The sequence below is a fragment of the Myxocyprinus asiaticus genome, chromosome 40 (genome assembly GCF_019703515.2).
Source record: "Myxocyprinus asiaticus isolate MX2 ecotype Aquarium Trade chromosome 40, UBuf_Myxa_2, whole genome shotgun sequence".
In the NCBI taxonomy this organism is placed as follows: Eukaryota; Metazoa; Chordata; class Actinopteri; order Cypriniformes; family Catostomidae; genus Myxocyprinus; species Myxocyprinus asiaticus.
The window spans coordinates 33,414,150-33,440,044 of record NC_059383.1 but is presented as its reverse complement, the minus strand read 5'-3'; the positions used below and the strand labels follow the sequence as shown (position 1 = coordinate 33,440,044).

General features: G+C 38.1%; 1 protein-coding gene across 1 annotated transcript; it reads left to right on the top strand.

Annotated features, from left to right (window-relative positions):
• Positions 1–698: 698 nt before the first annotated feature.
• Positions 699–22,442, top strand: agxt2 (alanine--glyoxylate aminotransferase 2). Its single transcript, XM_051680828.1, has 14 exons — positions 699–853; positions 2,989–3,077; positions 3,167–3,357; positions 3,465–3,588; positions 6,046–6,140; positions 6,983–7,076; positions 7,722–7,815; positions 8,536–8,636; positions 10,199–10,291; positions 10,800–10,932; positions 14,225–14,313; positions 14,510–14,659; positions 20,072–20,170; positions 21,860–22,442. Exons 1-14 carry the CDS (start codon positions 754–756, stop codon positions 21,959–21,961), a joined length of 1,554 nt encoding a protein of 517 aa, XP_051536788.1. The 5' UTR covers positions 699–753; the 3' UTR covers positions 21,962–22,442.
• The last annotated feature ends 3,453 nt before the right edge of the window (positions 22,443–25,895 follow it).

Here is a 25,895-nt window from a genome sequence, read left to right as displayed (position 1 = left end):
GCAATTTTAGAATTACAGCTATCAAATTAAAGGAACAGTTCATCCAAAAAGAAAAATAGTTTTTATGAAAATAAATCTCCACTTTTGACCAACCCATGACCAGTAGGTGGCGGTATGCACGAAGAATGCAATTCACCAAAAAAACAAAAGAATGTGGACGTGAAAGTGGAGATTTATAGTAAAAAAAGAACTTAAATATTGGTCTTTTTCTCACCCACACCTATAATATCGCTTCTGAAGACATTGATTTAACCACTGGAGTCGTATGGATTACTTTTATGCTGTCTTTATGGGCTTGCATTGTGAGGAGCTACAGAGCTGAAATATTCTTCTAAAAATTGTCATTTGTGTTCTGCAGAAGAAAGAAAGTCATACACATCTGGGATGGCATGAGGCTGAGTAAATGAGAATTTTTATTTTGGGGTGAACTATTCCTTTAAGCTACACATTTTTCCCGATATTTTCTTGTTTAACTATCACACATACATATTTATTTGAGATTCAGTTCAATATATATACTTTTTTATTATTATTTTGCCACACCAAAGTACTACAGTATTTAAGTGAACTATAAAAGAAAGTGATGGATGAGAGATTTCTCCCTAGAAAAAGGCCTCTGGACAAACTCTGCCCTCAGATATCATTGGCTGACTTTACGCCCGCCCCATCACAATCTCTCTCTTTTTGGTAAAGAATCCCATGCCTATGAACTTGTATTCGCTGTGGACGAACTGTTAAATTTAAACAGCAATAATGTACAAAGTGTTGTCTCGTCTGAACGGCCTGTGTTTGCTCGGGAAAACGGACTGGAGGAATGCAGTGGACGTGTTTGTGAAATTCCACAGTAGGAGCGGTAAGACGGTTTTTCCTCCGCATTTAAAGTGACAACAATATATATATATATATATATATATATATATATATTAAAGTTTGCATGCCAAGTGTTTCCCTGGTGGATTAATCGGTTGCATATAAGTGATTTAAACCAGTCATCCGGATTCCTGGACAGCTTTTCACGAGCTCATGACTGTCCTCAAAAAACAAAACATAAAGCCCCATTTTAAGGACCATGGAGTACCTTGGTACCATGGTATCAGTATCTACCAGTTAGTCAGACAGATATAATAATTTTATTTTTACTAAACTCAAAAAAAAAAAAAAAAAAAAGTCCTCTCACTTTCAACTGCTTTTATTTTCAGCAAACTTAATGTGTAAATATTTGTATGAACATAAAAAGATACAACAACTAAGACACAAACTGAACACGTTTCACAGACATGTGACTAACAGAAATTGAATAATGTGTCCCTGAACAAAGGGGGGGTCAAAATCAAAAGTAACAGTCAGTATCTGGTGTGGCCACCAGCTGCATTAAGTACTGCAGTGCATCTCCTCCTCATGGACTGCACCAGATTTGCCAGTTCTTGCTGTGAGATGTTACCCCACTTTTCCACCAAGGCACTTGCAAGTTCCCGGACATTTCTGGGGGGAATGGCCCTAGCCCTCACCCTCAGATTCAACAGGTCCCAGACGTGCTCAATGGGATTGAGATCCGGGCTCTTCGCTGGCCATGGCAGAACAATGACATTCCTGTCTTGCAGGAAATCACACACAGAACGAGCAGTATGGCTGGTGGCTCTGTCATGCTGGAGGGTCATGTCAGGATGAGCCTGCAGGAAGGGTACCACATGAGGGAGGAGGATGTCTTCCCTGTAACGCACAGCGTTGAGATTACCTGCAATGACAACAAGCTCAGTCCGATGATGCTGTGACACACCGCCCCAGACCATGACGGACCCTCCACCTCCAAATCGATCCCGCTCCAGAGTACAGGCCTCGGTGTAACGCTCATTCCTTTGACGATAAACGCGAGTCCGACCATCACCCCTGGTGAGACAAAACCACGACTCGTCAGTGAAGAGCACTTTTTGCCTGTCCTGTCTGGTCCAGAGAAGGTGGGTTTGTGCCCATAGGCGACGTTGTTGCCGGTGATGTCTGGTAAGGACCTGACTTACAACAGGCCTACAAGTCCTCAGTCCATCCTCTCTCAGCCTATCGCGGACAGTCTGAGCACCGATGGAGTGATTGTGCATTCCTGGTGTAATTCAGGCAGTTGTTGTTGTCATCCTGTACCTGTCCCGCAGCTGTGATATTTGGATGTACCGATCCTGTGCAGGTGTTGTTACACGTGGTCTGCCACTGCCAGGACGATCAGCTGTCCTTCCTGTCTCGCTGTAGCACTATCTTGGGTGTCTCACAGTACGGACATTGCAATTTATTGCCCTGGCCACATCCGCAGTCCTCATGCCTCCATGCAGCATGCCTAAGGCACGTTCACGCAGATGAGCAGGGACCCTGGACATCTTTCTTTAGGTGTTTTTCAGAGTCAGTAGAAAGGTCTCTTTAGTGTCCTAAGTTTTTATAACTGTGACCTTAATTGCCTACCATCTGTAAGCTGTTAGTGTCTTAACGACCGTTCCACAGGTGCATGTTCATTAATTGTTTATGATTCATTGAACAAGCATGGAAAACATTGTTTAAACCCTTTACAATAAAGATCTGTAAAGTTATTTGGATTTTTACAAAATTATCTTTAAAATACAGTGTCCTGAAAAAGGGACATTTCTTTTTTTGCTGAGTTTATAAATCTCCACCTAATTGCCAAAAAGCAAAAGAAGAATGTGAAAGTGAAAGTGGAGATTTATAGTAAAAAAGTACTTGCGTAAATCATATCTCTTCAGAGGATGGATTTGGACATTCTACATCAGCACTGTGTGTACGAATCTATACTGTGCACATTCTTCTCTGTCCAATGCCAACACATGCAGGGTTAACATGTCTCAGGATAGGGGCAGGGCTTTCTTTTAGCTTAAAAGGGGGAAAAAAAATAGCCACCCTGCAGGTGAGCTGGCAGGAAGTACAGTGTCCCATGACTGTCCCTGTCCCTTTGGATTTCTAAATGCTCTAAATAAATATACCTCTGCCCAGGTGTACTATGTCAAAAATCAACAGTGAAACACCCACCTCATGAGCTGCCCGGGATGCCCCCATGTGACTTTAATCCCAAGCCATACCAGGTACGACGTTCTTGTTTGGGATAATTCATTATGGATTCAATAATGATCGATCATTATAAATTAAACTTCACTGTCATTATACCTTTCAGGGCATGTCTAAAGAGCGTCTACTAGAGATCAGGAAACACAGCTGCAATCCCATGACCATGAAGGTAACATACTTCAAAAAGCCAGTCTTTATAAACCAGGGTTACATGCAGTGGCTGTGGGATGTGGATGGAAGACGCTATCTGGACTTTTTTGCTGGAGTGGCCACCGTCAGTGTAGGACACTGTCACCCGTAAGGACCTTTTGGCTTAGTGCAATTTGTTGCCATGTGCTATATTTTACTGTTTATGAAAAGGCATTATTTCTAAAATCTTACCAGAAGTTTGTATGTTATCACAGGAAAGTCACAGAGACAGCAGAGAAACAGCTAAAGCGTCTATGGCACACGACTCCCATCTATGTGTACCCACAAATGCAGGAGTATGCAGAGAAACTGGCCTCCCTTCTGCCAGACCCACTTAAGGTACGCCATCACCTGAGTGCTTCTGAGGGCACTTACTTGATTCTGCACTCTAAATTCTGCAAACTATGTTGACATTTTTTTTAAGCAGTACGCATTATGCAACAGCATTTCAAACAGTATTATTCTACATCGAAGTCACTTGACCTCACTATGTGCATTTTTTATTCAGTGAGTGGTGTCCAGTCATCATTAATTTGTGTTTAAAATGTCTTAACTTTTGGTAGATTGATCAAATATGAGTCAAGAAGGAGATGTTGAACATCATATTACTTTTGTTTATTTGTGACACTGGAAATAGAAGGTCAAGTTGAATGCATTACACATTGTGGAGTACCGTATTTGTGCCCTGTTGTATACTGCATGTTTTTAGGAAATGTAGTTGGTTTGTATTATGTATTTAATTATTTATATCAGTACCAAAGGCTATTTTCATGGTAAGAACAATGTGAAATCAATTAATAAATAAACCAAATTAATAAAAAGTTATCGCAAAAGTATAAACAAACTAACCAAACCAAAAAATAATCTTCAAACTGAAAAATGTTTCAAATGTAATTTTTTAAATGCAGTAGGTCATCCGTACCATGCATTATGCATACAGAATATTTACATATTGTGCACAGTATATACAGTTGTGCTCAAAAGTTTGCATACCCTTGGAGAATTGGTAATATATGTACCATTTTTAAAGAAAACATGAGTGAGCAGGCAAAACACATTTCTTTTATTTCTTATGGGATTCATATTCAACTGTAGGTTATAGCAGAATGGCACAATCATAAAACAAAACATGGCAACAAAGAAAAAAATGAAATGACCCCTGTTCAAAAGTCTGCATACCCTTAGTTCTTAACACTGTGTATTGCCCCCTTTAGCATCAATGACAGCGTGCAGTCTTTTGTAATAGGCCCCAAATTCTTGCAGGTGGTATAGCTGCCCATTCGTCTTGGCAAAATGCCTCCAGGTCATGCAAAGTCTTTGGTCGTCTTGCGTGAACCGTACGTTTGAGATCTCCCCAGAGTGGCTCAATGATATTAAGGTCAGGAGACTGTGATGGCCACTCCAGAACCTTCACAGTGGGGATGGTATTCTTTTCCCTATAGGCCTTGTTGACCCCTCTCCAAACATAGGGCTTATGGGTGTGACCATAAAGCTCTATTTTGGTCTCGTCACTCCAAATTACAGTGTGCCAGAAGCTGTGAGGCATGTCAAGTGTTGTCGGGCATAATGTAACCGGGCTTTTTTGTGGCATTGGCGCAGTAAAGGCTTCTTTCTGGCAACTCGACCATGCAGCTCATTTTTGTTCAAGTATCGTCGTATTGTGCTCCTTGAAACAACCACACCGTCTTTTTCCAGTGCAGCCTGTATTTCTCCTGAGGTTACCTGTGGGTTTTTCTATGTATCCCGAACAATTCTTCTGACAGTTGTGGTTGAAATCTTTCTTGGTCTACCTGACCTTGGCTTGGTATCAAGAGATCCCCGAATTTTCCACTTCTTAATAAGTGACTGAACAGTACTGACTGGCATTTTCAAGGCTTTGGATATATTTTTGTATCCTTTTCCATCTTTATAAAGTTCCATTACCTTGTTACGCAGGTCTTTTGACAGTTCTTTTCTGCTCCCCATGGCTCATTATCTAGACTGCTCAGTGCATCCACATGAGGGTTAACAAACTCATTGACTATTTATACGCAGACACTAATTGCAATTTAAAAAGCCACAGGTGTGGGAAATTAACCTTTAATTGCCATTTAAACCTGTGTGTGTCACCTTGTGTGTCTGTAACAAGGCCAAACATTCAAGGGTATGTAAACTTTTGATCAGGGCCATTTGGGTGATTTCTGTTATCATTATGATTTAAAAAGGAGCCAAACAACTATGTGATAATAAATGGCTTCATACGATCACTATCCTTAAATAAAATACAGTTTTTTGTTTTTTTTGCATGATCAGTCATATTTTCAAAATCAATGCCAAAATTTCACAATTTCTGCCAGGGTATGCAAACTTTTGAGCACAACTGTATACTAAATACTGCAAAAATACACTTAAAAAATAAAGATTTACGCATCTCAATTGTTTTATAATACAAAATTCCATCAAATTAAATTGAGTAGTCTTTAATAAAATAAAACTTAACCTAAATATTTTAAGTTTTATTTAACTCGTTAAGCATAACAATTCAATTTTATGAAATTTTGTTATGAAATTGAAATGCATAAATCTTAATGGGCAAAAATAGGCTTTTTTGTTTTTTGAGTGAAGTATGTGATTCAGAACCATAGGGCGTCATTGATGAAACATGAGCAGAATGAATTTCTACTGTTTAATGCAATTTTTATTTGATTTTTTACTAATGATTTACTTAGAAATTTGTTCTGCTTGTGTATTAAGAATGAGGCCTTCAGCCTTTGGGTGTTTAGTGCAGCAATAATATGTGATGGTCTTCCTTTCTAGGTTGTGTATTTTACCAACAGTGGCTCGGAGGCTAATGACCTTGCAGTGCTAATGGCTCGGCTTCATACAGGAAATTTTGATGTCATTACACTCAGGTGACTGACCTCATTTGCCATAATTCATCAGTTTCATCAGAATTTATTTGTTCTTTCTGATGCTGGTCAGAATGTAATCAGTAAGTATGAGACTACATGCAAAGATGCTTTAAATATATATGTACAGTGTCTCAACGAACTTTACGGATCTAGTTAAATCAGTACTTTGTACCACACAAAATAAAATATCAAAATCTTATTTTTCCCAACCACCTAAGCCAAGTTATTTTTTGTAATGTAGGGCAAACATGCAGTTATAGCAATGAATAGGATATAGTTTGTGTATCTTTAGAGGACACCCTGGGCTTTTCAGAGATGCCAAATGTTTTGGAGTTTGGCCATGAAAATTTCCTCTCGTTGCTCTGTATGACATTACACTTCAGCACCTCAAATGCACTATACTGATGTTTGAAAACAAGTTACATCGTAAAAATTATTTTTTTTTTTAACAGTAAGATCACATTATAATAACAAACCATGAGATATGTATAAAAACCACAAGATCTATATCATGACAGAGCAAGCTGTATATGTAAAATAAACCACACTTCAAATATATCTTTAAAAATTATATGTCTGTATTTTAAAAGCTTTTTTATTGTGGTGGACATGAATGGAATGGAATGATGATTGAGAGTTATATCTCATCATATTTTTAATACACACATTTTCAACATGATTTGTCTATAAAATAATGACATTTTAAGTGAGCACATGTTGCTTCAGTTCAATAAGTACTAATTTTCAAATATCAATAAAAATATAATCATTATATATATATATATAGAGAGAGAGAGAGAGAGAGAGAGATAATCATGCATCATTTTTGTTTCTGTGCGCAGGGGTTCATATCATGGTGGCAGTCCACAAGCGACAGGTCTGACGTCCAATGCAGATTACAAATATCCCATTGCCTGTTCTCTGGGTTGCCACAATGTAAGTGTAACATCCACACATCATTTCTGTCAACTACCTGCTTTGTAATATAATATTCCTCTGAGTCAAGATCACAAACCACATTATGAGTGGAAACATGATAGACATGTTGTGTAGGTGTTAAAGGCAAAAGTAATAGAATTACTGTCCAATCTTATGAAGTTTGAATAACGACTCAAATTATACAGTACACAAGACAATGACAACTATGGATACATACAGTTTGGATACTGTGCACATGCGCAGGGCCGTAGCAAGGTAATCTGGGCCCTCTGAGTGTATATTGCTCTGGGCCCCTTGCCTATTAAAAAATACAGTTTAGAATTTGTTGTTGGGCCTCCTGGACCTTTGGGCCCCTAGAATCGTTACCACCTTTCACCCCACTAGCTTCGGCCCTGCACATGCAGTATACATACTTTATACTGCAGAATGCTTAGAATAGTATGGTATTATGCCATTCCGAACACAGCCAATCTGTCTTTTGATTTTGTAATTTGAGTGCATTACATTTGAAGTGCATTGCATTTTAAAGTGTGTCTTATTATTGTATAATGCTTGTTTTGAGTTGTTGAATGTGTCATTGCAAATATTAAGTTTTGATACTATTTTAGAGTTTTGTTCCTTTGTGATCTGGGATCATTTTAGACCATGTGTCCGGATGTGTTCAGGGGCCTTTGGGGAGGCAGTCACTGTAGAGACTCTCCTGTTCAAACCATCCGAGAGTGCAGCTGCTCCCTAGGTACGTGTACACACACACACACACACACACACACACACGCACACATTTTTACCTAGCCATCTAAATGAGTATAAAATACCAGAGACTTCTATTGTTTTTATCTAAAGTGAATTATTGACCTCTAAAACAAAGCTTTTGCATTGTATATAAAAATAATAATAATACAATTTTTGTAAAAAAAAACACAGTGTTTGCTTTATTTATTAATTGATTGTCCAATTTAAGTCTCCAAAGGGATATTTTATTTATTTATTTATTTATTTTGATTAAGCTCACATTTTGGGACAATTTCCCCCCCCCAACAAATTTTAAACACATGCACACTTTTGATGCCGATTTTGTTAAATGCATATAGAGTTCTAAACTTTATTTAATGCATGAATATCAGTCTAATAAATCTCAATCCAATTTGGATTTTTATGAGGTGTTTAACAAATTTAGCATCTAAGCTTGTCTTTTCTTCTGGTCAATTTCACATATTTTGACACATAATCAATGATTCCCTATAAGATGTGTTAAAACGTGCTTAAAGTTCATTTTCTGATTGTCTCATCAAGTCAAACATTCACTGCATTCATTCAGTAAATTTCCGAACCAGTTCTCTTCCACGGCAAAGTTATGTAAAAAACAATATGATTAGTTTAGTTGTATTAGTTATGGATTAGTTTCAACAAAATGTATCATAAACTGTATTGTTTAATAGTTTCTATCTGTTCTCAGGTCACTGTCATGCCAATGATAAGTATATTGATCAGCTCAAAGACGTGTTTGCCACAACTGTCTCCACTCGCATTGCTGCTTTCTTTGCGGAACCAATTCAGGTTTGATTATTCCGTGATTCATGACTCATGTTCGTTGGGTGAATCTCAAAACCTGTTAAGAACTTGTCTGGGTCATATTTCACCCCAAAATCAAAAGAAAGGAATAAGAAATTATACTTTTGCTTAATGAAAATAAAGGCTAGTTTAGTGGTCTTTAAGGGTTTTTGCATTGTGACATTATTTCCATGACAAAAAAAAACATTCACATTCCATTCTCATAATACACGAATTATGATATATTATTTAAATTATTCAGTGTATGTATATCATTGTTGTTTTTGTTGTACTGCCTTTATTTACTGATTTAAATTTAACTAAAAAAATTTCAACTTTGGGGGGCCTGGGTAGCTCAGTGGTAAAAGACGCTGGCTACCACCCCTGGAGTTCACTAGCTCGCTAGTTTGAATCCCAGGGCGTGCTGAGTGTCTCCAGCCAGGTCTCCTGAGCAACTAAATTGGCCCAGTTGCTAGGGAGGGTAGAGTCACATGGGGTAACCTCCTCGTAGTTGCCATAATATGGTTCGTTCTGGGTGGGGTGCGTGGTGAGTTGAGCGCGGATGCTGCGGTGGGTGGCGTGAAGCCTCCACACGCGCTATGTCTCCGTGGCAATGCGCTCAACAAGCCACGTGATAAGATGCGTCGGTTGACGGTCTCAGACGCGGAGGCAACTGGGATTCATCCTCCGCCACCCGGATTGAGGCGAATCACTACGCGACCACGAGGACTTAAAAGTGCTCTGGGAATTGGGCATTCCAAATTGGGTGAAAAAAAAAATACAAATAAACTTTGAAAAAATAAGAGTACAATGTTACATTTACATTATTTTTGTGTGATTCTCCCTTTTGCATTTTAAATATAGAATGTAAAAATAGTTATTATTTTAAATATGTAAATGTTAAGAAAATCCAAATGTTTTGTCCTTAAAATATATATATATTTACATATTAGGACCAGTCGTTCTGTGCTGAAGATTAAGTTTGAAGAATTTCAGACCTTTTTTTCCAGTTTGTAAAGTGCATACCACATGCTGAATAATCTTGTTGTTAACCATGACAACTAGAGCATTTTAGTTGTCATAGAAACAAACGCTGACAAACAAGACATGGCCCCTGCCCAGCAATTTGCCAAGAGTTTGACATCATAAATTAGTCAGTTTGTAAGCAAGCACAAGACCCAAAGACATCTTTTCACAGTAGTTTGAGTATATTGCACACCGTTTTGCAGAACAGTCCAGTTAATGGGAGATGTTGTACATTTACAATTGTATAAAATGATTCTTAGCAGTAATGGATTTTATTTTGATTCAAGTACAAACCTGAAAAAAAATCTGTGTTTGTTAGGTCTGTTATCATTCAGTAATTTGTGCTTTTTCTTTTGAATGCAGTCTTCATTTCTGGAAATTTTCAAATGCTGACTGCAAATGATCAAATACATCAGAGCATGTGAAATGTTACTGTACTTTGTTCATCAAAACAGTGGCAATTACTAACTCCTCGCCCTCTGACGTTTGGCTAATTCAATAATTTAAGTTTTCTCATAAAAATAATCATAATCTTTCCACAGGGTGTCGGTGGGGCTGTTCAGTACCCTAAAGACTACCTGAAGGAGACCTACCAGCTCGTTCGGGAGAGAGGTGGAGTTTGTATAGCAGATGAGGTCAGAAGAAAATGGTTGTAAATCCCATTCTAAATATGATTGACTCAAATACTGTTTTGGTGGGTGGGTCTGTGGTGTGCTTGGCTCAGGTTTTTCTGCTTAATTTCCCTAATTTCCTCAATGTCTTTAAGCAAACAGGCAGTATTTGAAATCACTCTAGCAAGGTAAATAGATACACCTGTGCTTGTCTTCGCCCCATAATTGCAGTTGAGTGAGCCAATAAACTCATGGCAATGACCTCACCCAATCACTTGTGCTATTTTCAGAATTGAATCCTACTTACTATTACTATCTTACTATTTCTGCCCGATGAATATACTGCAGAAATTCCGAATGCAGCCCATTTAATATAAGGGGTTTTTATGTCCAACTCAAACTTTTTTTTTCTTTTTTTACACAAACACTACTTTTTCTTTTTTTTGTCCTAAGGCTCATTCATATCAAAATATACAGGTATGTAAAAAGTATAAACGCTGCTTGATGACTTCATACATATATTTTCTCTCAGGTCCAGACTGGTTTTGGCCGCACAGGGAGTCACTTTTGGGGTTTCCAAGGACATGATGTCATTCCTGACATGGTTACCATGGCAAAGGGCATTGCGAATGGCTTTCCAATGGGTGCTGTGGTCACCACAGCAGGTTTGTTACCATTCGTTTACTACATGCTATATAATGCTACTGTATGTATTAAAAATGAATAAAGAATATGTTATTGTGTGTTAAGCATATTTAAGCTTTTAATCCATTTTAGCATGTGTGCATTCATCAATTAAATGAACTGTATTTAAAACTGGAGGTGTTTTTAAAAGTACACACACTGAGTATTGTTCTTAGATGTTAAATGAAGGACTGCATTATGAACTAAGTGGTGAGATTGAAGCCTAGTTCCAGTATAGCACTCTTATCACACAAATTATGAGTAAAATCGCTCTTGTTGCTTTTAATGGGCCTAATGTTGTGTTCACCTCAGTTATACTACTTTGAAAAGCTTAGTGGTTAAGTTTTTTTTTAGATTTTTTTTACATTTGAAAAGCTTTGTGACTCAGTTGGATATATATATATATATATATATATATATATATATATATATATATATATATATATATAAGTTTTGACATAAAAGGGATTTGCAGACCAGCTTTTACACATTGCCTGGGTTTAAGCAAGGAATATTAGCTAATACAAAGAGTTCTGTCAAACCTTGCCAGAGTTATTCAGCAGTGCTGCCGGGGTGGTGTGAGAGTGGCTAAAAGAAATTTCTTGTTCAAAACAAGCTAAATCGAGAGCATCTATGACATGCCATAAAAAAACACAATCATTTTGGTCTTCTCTAAGTCTATAAAATCAAAAATTGTGTTTACAGTAATGCACTTACAATGGAAGTCTATAGGGCAAGGCATTCTGAAGGGTTTAAAACCATAAATGTGCAGTTCCTATTTTTGTTAATATGTCATTTAATTAAAATAAAATGTTTAATTTAAGCGGTAAACTTGTCTAAATCATCCTTTTAGTTGTTAGACCAGTACTACTGTTCTAGGTGGATATAATTCTGGTTATGCATAACAACATAACACTTCTTTCTAGTCTCCTCGCAAGTATCATGTGAGAGTTTCCATGTTTACCGTTTTTACATTGAAGTTGAAAAATTGGATATAACTTTACACAGATAGGGTTAGTAAGTGATTTTATTACACCCGCATCATATTAACACGCAAAATCTGAGCAGTCTTGTGACTATACTTTTGAAGCAGTGTGTATTTTAGGGTGAAACCTGTCAAGAACATGTCCTGGTCATATTTCAAATGGAGTTTCAAGGATTGATACGTGACATACAAATAGAAATCCATTCCATCTATCGTCATAAAATTATTTTTGAAAATCCTCATCCAGTTATCAAGAGCGACAGGAAAAAACGTGGAGAAGTTATGGAGATTCATTGGTCAAAAGTGGTGGAAACCCTGTAAATGATTGCTTGCTTATTAATATTACAACTTTTCTCCAACCCTCTTCCTTTTTCTTCGTAATTCATATTTTCAGATTTCAGTTGAAAGTAAGAATGTTGTCTTGCAATAATTGTTCATCAGGTTTGAGATGGTTCCTAATGAGGTACCATGGAGCCACATTCAGCTCATTCACCCGTTAGGATCAAGCAGTCATGAGTTCAGTTTTTTTTCTCAAATCCTTCATCAAACCCACACACTTGAACTCTGAAAGCACGCAGGAGCACAGCTGCTTGCCCTCCATTTCATTCTCACTTATTATTTTCATCCTTTGGCTCTTGCTGTTGAAGAGAGGAAAAATCGAGAGAAAGAGAGATGTGAAAAGAGAATGAGAGTCTTAGCTCATAAAAGACCCATTTTTGTATTCAAGCCATGTCCCTACCACTTTTTGCCTTTGCCGATTTTGTCCCCACCACATTTTTAAATAGCTTTTGTCTCAGTAGCAGGTGTTTCCATGTCAATCGTGTATGTTATGAGTTGCGTTGCAGCACTGGAGTTTATTTTTAATGTTATAAAGAGTGCTTGTTGTGGTCATTATCAGTGGCGTTAATGAGTGGAGCTGTTATCAGTGGAGTGACGGCGGGTGGTGATGTTCACTCACGCTCAACTTGCTCTGCTGTTGCGCAGCTCGCGCTCCTTTCCAGTTAAATCGCAAAGCAAAGTGCAAAAAGATGGGTGCCTGCTCATGATATGTATAGCATGTCATGCTTCATTAATTATTACATTTGTGTGGATTAGAAATAGGGATGGTATTGGCCAGGTGATGAGCGGGGTGCACCGACGCTCCCCAGTCAACCTGATGGAGCTTGAGAGGTCCTGCAAATAAGAATGGGAGAAACTGCCCAAAAATAGGTGTGCCAAGCTTGTAGCATCATACTCAAAGAGACTTGAGGCTGTAATTGGTGCTAAAGGTGCTTCAACAAAGTATTGAGCAAAGGCTGTGAATACTTCTGTACATGTGGGTTTTTTTTTTTATACATTTGCAAAGATTTCAAACAAACTTCTTTCACATTGTCATTATGGGGTATTGTTTGTAGAATTTTGAGGAAAATAATGAATTTAATCCATTTTGGAATAAGGCTGTAACATAACAAAATGTGGAAAAAGTGAAGTGCTGTGAATACTTTCCGGATGCACTGTAACTACTTGTATTAGATGCAAAATGTTTACAATGAGACCAATCGATTATTCATTAAGTTTAATAATCCATGCATTTATTCACTGACTAACAAAATCCCATACTGAGAGTGTCAGATGTATGGATCAAATTATCAAATGAATTATGTGAAATATGTATTGGAGCACTTTAATTGGTCAAGGATAGCTATCAAAACAGAAGAAAAAAAAATTATCTGCACATAATCTGCACATAATCTAATCAATATTCATGAGTTTCGCAACTTCATGACGTCACCCCTTAAAGGGATAATTCACCCAAAAATGGAAATTCTCTCATCATTTACTCACCAAATGTCATCCCAGATGTGTGACTTTCTTTCTTCTGCACAACTCAAATTATGATTTTTGGGAGAATATTTCAGCTCTTTTGGTCCACACAATGCAAGTGAATGGGTGCCAAAAACTATCCCTTTAACCACAACCACCCTCCCCCCCATCCCCACACCCAAACTGTCCCCACTACTTTTTAAAACAACGTATCGCCCATTCAAGGCTCAAGAATAAGGATATTATTATTATTATGATTACTATTATTTTTTTTTTAATTATTTATTTGCTCGACCAATCAGGCTAACAGTTCAGATTTTCATTGGCCATATCACAAAAAAAGAAAGAAAAAAAAGCATTTTCTTTATTGAAACAAATTTTAAGTGTCAAAGTTTTCTTTAAAGGTACTCTACAGAGTATTCTCTGTGGGTTGCACATGCTGCTTGTTGTTTTAAACTCTGACATCATGTATTCATATTTTGTAGAAATTGCCAGTTCCTTTGCAAAGGGTGTTCATTTCAACACATTTGGAGGAAACCCATTAGCTTGTGCAATTGCCTCATCAGTTTTAGATGTAAGTATAGATAATTTTACTCAAACTTTTCAAAATGTATGGCCAACAGTTATATTGGTATCAGCAACAGTGAATCCATTTTTTTTATTTTTTTTTCTGATTTTAAGTGTGCAGAAAGATCAAATTGATTTATTTGAAAATGTATTTATGACAACTGACAAATAATTGACCATTGAATGTTACATGCTCCACTAAGACGATAAAGGAGGACAGGACACAAGAGAACAGTGCTTATGTGGGCACATACCTGATGACTGAACTGGCCAAACTTCGGGACAAGTACGAGATCATTGGTGACGTTAGAGGAAAAGGTCTTCTGATCGGGGTGGAGATGGTCAAAGACAAGGTGAAACAAGCACACACTTAATTTTCATATTATTATTAGTCCTCAGGCAATGATGGATAGGCATTAAAATGATCTATAAAAAATGTGTATTTGTGAATTGCTGTATATGATGTGGATTAATGTTTCGTAAGAGTACATACCATTTAGTCCATATCCTATTATAATATCTTGATAAGTTATCCCATCTTAAATAGTCTTGTTGCGTTGACTAAAGCGAGTCTATAAATCAGCCCCTTCTATAAAAGTTTTATTTGCCATCCACAATCTCAGCCCAATGTCAACTAAGAATCCATGAGAACTACCTTCCTCTCAGTTTACAAAAGTAGCATAACAGTGTACATATTTTTCAATAGAAGGACCTTGTAATTGTGAGTAATGACATTTCGATTCACCTGCACTAATGTCTTAAATACACAAAGACATCTGGCGGTGCGCTGTGCCACATGTTGTGCCGTGTGCAGCTTTATTGATGGAAACTATCTCTCGTATCTGATGCTGTAACTCTCTGGACTCTCTGGAGTGCACTGAATGCAAACTATTTCTGCAGAACAAATGGCATTGGAAAAAAGGTTTTCTTAAAGAAAACCTTTATTCATGAGAATAAAATCATAAGATTAAAGTAATATTTTGAGAATAAAGTCAAAATTACAATTGTTGAAATAAGTTCACCTTGCGCATTTATATCAAATATTATGACATCTGCATCCACTTGCACTTTGACATTACTTTCCTTACGACTTTATTCTAATAATATTATAAGTTTAAGTTTATCTTGTATTACACTGAAAATATATTTTGTGGATTGTAAATATTGCAGAAAGATTAAGTATTTTCTACATTGAATGGGTTAAAGTGTAAACTTGAAAATATAAAGTAAATTCTACATTTGTACTGAATTAAAACATGTAAAAATGAATCTAGCTTATAAGTAAATATTATTTATGATCGTTTATTATCTTTACAATACATCATCATATATCAACCCTTAACATTGTTATATTTATTTGCTAATTTGAGTAAATTTCACAGGTAAATAAGTAAAATATACTTATTTTAACATTTCGAAGCTGGTGTTTGCATGGTTTCACTCTTTGCAAGTTGATTTACACCGTTTTTATTGTTGATTGTGTTGGTACATTTGGCAACTTCTTGTTTTGTGAAGTCTGAAGTTCATTTTCTACTCAAAATTATCCCATTCATGATAAAACAAATTATTTTTTTTTAATCTGTTGATTGTTACCGTCATCGTGTTTTGTGCACCAAGTGTTCATGACTGCGTGCGCAGCTCTGGATCTTGTTTCCAATGCCATAAAAGATAGGTGATGTTGTCTAATAGTCTGCATATAATACATTAAGCTTCTGTGGCTCCATGTGTCATGTGGTGCACGAGTAATTACATTAGAAAAGCTTTGAAATGTTAGTACACTTTTAAAAGCAAGGCTTAATTTAGTGCTTGAGTAAAATGTACAAAGAGTGAGTAAAATGTACTATTGCAAAAGAGTATCACAAAGTAAATTTACTTGAGAATTTCTAATTAAAGCCACCAAGAACTGTGTAGCCTTTGCTTGAAAATATGGTCTGTTAAATTTACTGTTATTTTCTGCATGGAAATTTCTGCATGTTTCCTAGGTTTTGGAAACCTCATTCCAATTTGTTTTAATGTATATTCATAATTTATTCTTTCTTATTAAATTCTTAAAATATTACTACTTTTAATGTTGTGATCACTTTATTCTCACAAAAGGTCTATTATACAACTTTATTCTCTAAATGTTCTATTTTTTTTTTCTAACGTGACACATGCTGTCATAGGATAAAATTAACCTAACATTTTTTTTCTTTTTGTGAAAAAAAAAAATGGAACAAAATGTATTAAAATATTTAAAAAGTTCATATCATTGTTTATTTTTTCCAAGGACCACTTACAATGTTAGTAAATGTTTTTGCAACTAAAAAGTAAAAAAATAATAATGTTGTGCCCATTTTCCATCTTCTATTTAAACTAGTTAAACAGGGTGTTCTATTTTTACACGTTTCTGAACACAGAAAAGGCATCGTTGACGTGTAAATGTGGACGGTCATGTATTCAAATGTATTCATCAGTCTGACATCAGAAAGTTGCAAAAGTTACTTTTACATAAACAAAATAAAAAAAAAAATGACATGACAAAAAATGTAATACTAGTATAATAATAAACTCATTGATCAAGGGAAAATTGCACATACCCCATGACCCTTTTATTATTCATATATTTGATGTATCAATTACATTTTGATTTTAAATAAGTGTGAAAATCTAACATATTTGGTCTGTTTTTTAGTTTTTTATTTTGGAGCCAATGACCGCTCAGTCTTTTGCATGGCTCAGAAATCAACAGGAAATCATGAAGCTTTGTTATTGTGAATCCACTTAATTACATTTGGTGAGCAGAGCAGTCATGCTTCCTTGACCTCGAGATATGAGAACAGGAGTTACTTTAGCTCCAAATGGAATAGTTAATTATTTGGAGTGTTTGTTGCAGTGCGTGCGTGCGTGCGTGTGTGTGTGTGTGTGTGTGTGTGTGTGTGTGTGTGTGTGTGTGTGTGTGTGTGTGTGTGTGCACTATTTTCCTCACAGGGAATGAGCTAAAAAACTTGTTAGCCATTAACTAGAGCAGAGAGCAATGAGACCGCATGTACGAACATCTCCAGAAATACACTCCGCTCTGCTGGAGTTAAAAACACCCACTGTCTGTACCTCACCCACGGCTCTTTTACTGGCTGTTATTAGAAAATGTGTCTAGAAAGATCAGCCAGGCCCACAAAAGACACTTTAGTGGCATTTCAGCAGATTTCACTGTTATTAGAGCAGAACATTTTAATGGAACTGTTCACTCAAAATGAAAATTCTGTCATTACTCAACCTTATGGTTTGAGCACTATGAAGACTTGTGCTATATATTTTAAGCCCTCTGAAGCCATATGATAGCTTTGTGTGAGACCAAATTTAAGCCATTATATCTTCCCCTCTGCTGTAGCTATCCAATCTCATTCGTACAGTACTTCTGCATATTCAAACTTGTCGCGACATGTTTGGTCACATAACACGCAACAACCATTGGCGTTCGGCATCATTGACATCAAACCTGCCATGAAGTGTCTTCACGCAACCTTTTTATACAGCCTAATCATCCGCAAATAAGATTTGAGAGAAAGAAAGTGGCAAGAAAGGCCATCAGTAAATAACAACTTACATTTTGGTCCGTTCTTCACACAAAGCTATCATATGACTCCAGAAGACTTGAAATATAGCGCTGTAGGCATATGGACTGCTTTTCTGTTTTTTTAATGGATTGTTTTTTCCTTTTTAGAGCTTAGTGGTAAAAATCACAAAATACTTTTATTGTATGGAAAACAGCATTTTGAACATTCTTATAAACCTCTTTTGTGTTCATTGAAAGAAGGACAATCGCACATGTTTGGAATAATATGAGGGTGAGTAAGGAATGACAATTTTCATTTTAAGGTGAAGTATCCCATTAAATGTTGGTGACATTTCAGATTTGTACATGCTGAAAGTTCAACTGCAACAAGTTCTAGAAAAGTGTAAATGGTCTAGCTGCATGCCTGAAATTGCTCCCTTTTTTTGGCGTTTAAAAAGCTAGACAGCTACGCAAACGGAACAGAATGCAGGTGCCTCAAAACGTGTTTTTCAAGCTTTAAGGGATCGTTCAGACCGAATGTGTCCTTGTACTAAAATACTAAAACACAGCACATGCATGTGTTTCTAAATACGTTTTTAACAGCTGCCGTTCTTTCTTAACTTGACGCAGCATCTAGAAACGTGGCACTCCTGTGCGAGATGCTGAAAAAACAACGAGATGCAGACTGGTAAAGATCACCGCCCCAGCATTTTTACACTAGATAAACAATTGGAATACAGCACAGATGGACGAAAAAAAAACAAATGCATTCGGTGTGAACGCTGGGCCTAAGTTCTTTAACCTTCTCAATCTGTTCAGTAATTTTTTCGATGTAAGAAAAATGGTTTCGTTTACCTGAACGGAATAAGACTTAGTGACTTTCGTCCTTTATCCTCTGAATACACACAAAAAAATGGGACTTTTGATTCGATAAGTCTAATAAAAACAAAAAACCTTTGCTGTTCACGGTCAAAATTGACCGACCATAGTAAATGAATGGGAAAGATTAAAAAAAGAGCTTTTTTTATTTGTCAAATACACTCTATAAATCAGCTAAAATGTAGAACACGCACAGAAATTAAGGGGTGAGACTATAAAAAATGCAGAGTGCAAAACATACGCACGCCCACATAAACTCCCACTCACAAACACACATCTTCTGATTTATAAACTAATTGAATTTTCATAGTACATTACTGTTCTTATTTACTTTTAGTTGTTAAATTTTGATGTTTGAAATAAATGATTGGTAACTAAATTATTCTTTTGTTTTTGTCTTCTCTTTATAATACCAGGTCAGGTTTGATTGTAAGCATAATGTAACATTATTGCAAAACTGACACTTCAAAACAGTAAAAAAATAAATAAATAAAAAAATAAAAAATAAGCTACACTCAGACAAATAATAGTTTGATCATTTCTAAATATATATCTAAATGCATAACTTGTGATAAAATGTATAATTACTACACATTAGGCAGCTGCATTGAACATTGCAGCCATCTACTGGCAATTATTGTCATAACATCATTTTCAAGTCATGTTATTTTTATTTTCACCCAATTGCAGCAATGTGCCCTCAGTACATGACACATTCTCATATTTTCTTCATGTTTCAAATTACAGAAGTGTAGGATTTTTCAGTTGTGAAGTTATATAAATGTGCTAATTTGCATATGCTAATAAGTAAATAAGATCTATAAAAAAAAAATAATTCAATCCCAGTAGAAGTGCATAATTTTGTTTTTACTTCAGCAAAAATGTTATCATTTCTAAAAAATTAAAATAAAAAGTTACACCTGTACTGTGTCCAGTCAAAAATGTCCACGAACAGCAAAGTAAGTGGCTCTACTTGATCAGAATAGGAGGTTTAAACTTGGCATGGTGTTTAAAAAATATCTCATGCACAAGACGCTTAAAGAATAACAGTCAAAAGCACTTGTCTACCACAAGTTTACATAGAAACTTCATAAAATCATGATTATTATTTTTTTCTTAATTGACTGTCAGGGACCAGTTCTGACAGTAGTTTTCCAACAGAGAAGAAATTTCACTTTCAAATTATTTAGAGTGAGGCCAGGTGTTGGAGATTGTTCCATTAGCACTGCTAATTTATTAATGTATGTTGAACACAGTTGGACAAACTGCAGCCCTGTCTCACTCCCTGCCCCTGAGTGACGTAATCTGTTCTTCTTTTGCCCATTTTCATCACGCTTTAACCCATTTCCAGGCCAGCAGAGACCCACTCCCTCCAGAAGCCATGGCTGAGATTTTCGAGGACACCAAAGACATGGGTGTGCTAATTGGTAAAGGAGGAGTGTACGGACAGGTAGGCAATGACCATCTGAAAGCCGATATGTAAACCATATTCAAATAAGGTAAATACACAAGGTGTGTGCAGAAGTTGTGCAGACGTTGTGCAATAGAAAAGGTATGCCAGGGATTCACTTGAGTCCTGTAGTGTTACTGTCTGCCCATGCCTCAGGAATCCTGCTTGTCTGAACGAATGGAAGTAGTTGCAAGAATCATTGCTATTATAAACACAATATTACCCTAGTGACTTCATATTAAATGTCATTTTGACAGTTACTTTAGCAAGTTGCATAAGATACAAAGTCAGGGAGTCTCCCCAAGACAATACTGGCAGTAAATACCTAATACTTGGAATGTCTTTAACCTGTTAACTGTTACACCCCTTTTTGAGCATAGGCCAAAAAATGAAATACTCAAATTTAAATGGTAACTCAAACTAAATTTGGACTCTTTTTAAAGAAGACTCTTGGAAGTATATTGTGGAAGTGAAAGCAGTTAAAATAAATAAATAAATAAAAATTATTGCAGTTTGTTTATTTCAATAAAAATACACTGCACTGAATTATTGATCCTTTTTATTAAAACATATTTTAAAAATATGATTCAGCCTAAAAAATAACAGAAAATCAAAGCCATATGGCTAACCTAGTTGTGTGCAAAATTTTGAGTTGACACATAGGCCTTTAATGTACGATAGTCAGAATTAATCAAAATACTATAGTATTTATTCTTTATTATCCTATAAAAATCTAGAGAAGCTCAAATATATTACAAAGTAACTAGAAACTTTTTGTATGAAAGAGGGCAGGAAATGACATTAAAAAAAAAAAAACACTGAGGAGCCAAAGCCACTTGTCTGACCATGTTCTGATATAAATTTGAGAATGATGCTATAAAAGGATGACATTTATAAAGGCTTTATCAAAGGACAGGACTAGGCAAGATTTTTGGGAAGGTGGGGATAGTTAGATTTACAGTATGTGATATAAACAAAACTAATTTCAGAAATACCACTCAAAACATATATGAATAAAAAAATGTTTTTGGCAAAACATTATATAAGATGTTTCATTTGAAACATTATACACAGGCTATAAAAACAAATGCCTTTTATTATGAACACATGAATACAATAAAAAAAACAACAACAATAAAAATTAGAAAACCAAACCACAAACTGTTTATACAACTACATAACTATATACAACTATTTACAACTTTTCAGTGCTAAACACTACAAATTATTCTCATCATGCCAGTGTTTGAAGCAGTCTCGCTTTACCTGGAAACATAAAAGGCACACCGCACACGGCAGATCACAGAGGATTTTTTTGATGCATAATCATGTCACAAATGAATATGTAACTGTTGCTATATCATTTCTATCACAAAACAGTGGCCAAATATGGAAACTTGAGACTCAGATCCTTCCAACAATATATATAGTTTATTAAGATTATAATAGGATTTGATTGTAAAATAGTGCAGTAAAGTTAAAAACACCAAATGGCCCACCAGTGGGCCAGTGACAGTTTAAGTATGCAAGGCCTGTTTTCCAGAAGCCGATGTAGACAGATGGGTTACAGTGGACTTAAGAGTGCTTTATATAGCTTTTAGGTGGCAGTGCTATATTTATATATGTAGATTTAACATTTACATTCAAATTGATATTCATATTTCCTTTTTCTCACTTTTCTCCTCACAGACGTTCAGGATCAAGCCTCCTATGTGTATAACAAAAGGCGACGCAGACTTCTTCCTTGCCGTATTCAACCAGGCAGTGCTCAACTACATAGAGAGGAGATAAAAGAACATACTGGGTCATATTTCCTATTTTAAATGACTTCACAGGTCCTTAGTTGACCTAAAGCATGCTAAAGGATAACCAGCATAAAGTGTTGACAATTTTCACATTCACATTTCTTGAAAAGTATGAGAGAACCTTGTAGGGACATATGTCAGGCGCCTCTTTTGATTGGTTCCCCTCTCAATTTAGTAACCGATTCAGTTTTTGCCAAATGCACTTAAGAATCACAATACTCAAGAAACTCAAGTGCACCATGAGATTTTGATGTAACGTTTGTGTTGCTGTACTGGCGTTTACAATTTATCACGTAAAAGAAATTCAGAATTTGTATTAAAGTTATTTTGATATTAAAGAGATAGTTCACCCAAAAATTAAAATTCTCTCATTATTTACTCACCCTCATGCCACCCCAGATCTGATTTTAAGAATATCTCAGCTCTAAATGAGTGAATGGGGGCCAGAACTTTGAATCTCTAAAAAGAACATTAAGGCAACATAAAAGTAATCCATATGACTCCAGTGGTTAAATCCATGTCTTCAGAAACGATATGATAGGTGTGGGTGAGAATCAAATCAATATTTAAGTCCTTTTTTACTATAATCTCCACTTTCACTCACACATTTTTCTGTTTTTTGGTGATTCGCATTCTTTGTGCATATCACCCTTACTGGTCGGGGGCTATTCAAAGGTGGAGATTTATAGTAAAAAAGAAATTAAATTCTGATCTGTTTCTCACCCACACCTATTATATCGCCTCAGAAGATATTGATTTAACCACTGGAGCCATATGGATAACTTTTATGCTGGCTTTATGTGATTTTTGAAGAATCAAAGTTCCGACCACCATTCACTTGCATTGAATGGACCAGCAGAGCAGAGGTATTATTTTAAAAATCTTTGTTTGTGTTCTGCTGAAGAAAGTCATGTACATTTGGAATGGCATGAGGGTTAGTAAATTATGAGAGAATTTTCATTTTTGGGTGAGCTATCCCTTTAAGATGACTATAAGACTGGATACAAAATAGACAGGAAAAGGGTTCCAACTACTTGCATACAAAACTCTTTGTGGCAGCTGAACACATGTAACCTATTTTGCAAGGATTAAATTCACACATGCCCAAATTAAAATAACATTAATAAACTGATTAAGGCAAGGTCACTTTTGTGAAATAATAATGAATCCATTGTCCCTTAAAACTATATACAAAGGTAAAAACAAGGATAAGGATATTTTAGGCCTGCAAAGAGAGAAACGTCCTGGTTACTTGCGTAACCTCCGTTCCCTGATGGAGGGAACGAGACGTTGTGTCGATGTGGTGACAATAGGGGTCACTCTTGAGAGCCCGAGACACCTCTGGTCTTTGATAAAAGGCCAATGAAAATTGGCAAGTGGTATTTGCATGCACTCCCCCGGACATACGGGTATAAAAGGAGCTGGTATGCAACCACTCATTCAGGTTTTATGCTGAGGAGCCGAGACAAGGTCCGGCCATTTCAGCGGGTAGTTCAGCGTTGTGGCAGGAGGGACACAACTTCTCGTTCCCTCCATCAGGGAATGGAGGTTACGCAAGTAACCAGGACGTTCCCTATCTGTCACTCACTCGAAGTTGTGTCGATGTAGTGACACTAGGGGTCCCGATACGAAATGCCGCAACTGGCTGAATTGTGTTACATGAACTGGCGGTGTGTGACGGGCAGACCACTGTGTGCCTCGTAGCCAGCGCACCAGGCCTACATGTAACCTCTCCCAACGTAGTTATGAGTGTCGAACGGCCCTTTGGGGACAAGTCAACTACCCAAAAGATAGAGACAGGCTAACCCAGTCGTGGCTTCTTTTCCCCTTCTTTTTTTTCCACTCCCTAAAAAAGAAGGGGGATTATCCGACTGGGCTGCCAGGTCTAGTCGGGGGGTGTCCCTCCCAAGGGGAGGACACCGTGGAGACCACGCCTCGCCCAAAGAGAGGGGGGGATATTTAAGTGGAAAAATATGTCACATGGTCTTGCCGACCATGTGGAGAGTCTCATGGTAGATCCTACCCAATGGGGGAGGAGTTACTACAAACATGGAGACTGTGGCAGAGGGGGCTCTGCCGAAGGAAGACGCAGTTTTCCAACAGGGAAATGAATTAGCGGAAGATATACATTGCATGGGGTTACCTTACAGGGAACCGCCACATGCGGAGCACCTACCCCAGAACAGTGCTCTTAGTTAGCACGTGTACTGGGCCGGCAGCGAGTCTCTCCAAAGACTCGACTGTCACAGGGCTCGGAGGAAGTCAACCAGGGAACATAGTTTGTGAACGCTACTGGGAATTAATGGCACACATCTTCAGCTCAGAGGAGGTGAAAGGCGCTATGTGCAAGCGATACACCCGGCTGGCTATCCCGGGCTTATCCACTTGTATTGCGTGCCACTACCTGGGACGAAACTGGTTCCACCCGGAGGTTGTAGAACCTTGCAAAGGTGTTGGGTGTTGCCCAGCCCGCTGCTCTGCAAATGTCTGTTAGAGAGGCACCCCTGGCCAGGGCCGCTACACCCCTGGTAGAATGGGCTTGTAGCCCTACCGGGCGCGGCACATCCTGGGCATGATATGCCATAGCTATGGCGTCAATGAGCCAGTGGGCGATCCTCTGCTTGGAGACAGCGCTTCCTTTCTGCTGTGCACCAAAGCAGACAAAGAGCTGCTCAGAGATCCTAAAGCTCTGTGTGCGATCCAAATAGATGCGTAAAGCACGCACCGGACACAGCAACGACAGGGCTGGGTCTGCCTCCTCCTGGGGCAGTGCTCGCAGGTTCACCACCTGGTCCCTAAAAGGGGTCGTGGGAACCTTGGGCACACAGCCCGGTCAGGGTCTCAGGATCACGTGAGAGAAGCCCGGACCGAACTCCAGGCACATTTTGCTGACAGAGAACGCTTGCAGGTCTCCTACCCTCTTGATGGAAGTGAGTGCAGTCAGGAGGGCAGTCTTCAAAGAGAGTGCCTTAAACTCACCTGAGTGCAAAGGCTCAAAGGGGGCTCTCTGGAGACCCTGAAGAACTACAGAGAGGTCCCATGAGGGAACGAGGTGCGGTCTGGAGGGATTCAGCCTCCTGGCACCTCTCAGGAACCTGATGATCAGGTCGTGCTTCCCTAAGGACTTACCGTCCACTGTGTCATGGTGTGCTGTTATAGCAGCAACGTACACCTTCAAGGTGGAAGGGGACAGCCGCCCTTCCCACCTCTCCTGCAGGAAGGACAGCACCGATCCGACTGCGCATCTCTGGGGGTCTTCCTGTCGGGAAGAACACCACTTAGGGAACAGACGCCACTTAAAGGCATACAGGCGCCTCGTAGAGGGGGCCCTAGCCTCAGTGATCGTGTCTACCACCGCAGGGATTCCAGAGGTCTGGTCGCGGGTGCCAGATGGTGCCCCGTCCCTGAGAAAGAAGGTCCTTCCTCAGGGGAATTCGCCAGGGAGGGGGGGGGCTGTCGCGAGGAGCGTGAGGTCCGAGAACCACGTCTGGGTGGGCCAGTAGGGTGCTACCAGGACGACCTGCTCCTCGTCCTCCCTGACTTTGCAGGTAAGCTCACTGGGGGAAACGCATATTTGCATAGGCCAGGAGGCCAGCTGTGTGCCAGCGCTTCTATGCCACGTGCCTCGGTCAGGGCATACCAGAGCGGGCAGTGGGAGGATTCTTGGGAGGCAAACAGGTCTACCTGTGCCTATCCGAATCGACTCCAAATCAGCTGGACCACTTGAGGGTGGGGTCTCCACTCTGCCCTGAGGGTAACCTGCTGTGACAGCGCATCCGCTGTAGTGTTGAGGTCGCCCGGGTGTGAGTGGCTCACAGTGACTTGAAGTGCTGCTGACTCCAGAGAGGAGACGGCAGGTGAGTTGTGACATACAACAAGAGCGCAGACTGCCTTGGCGGTTGACATATGCTACCGTTGCC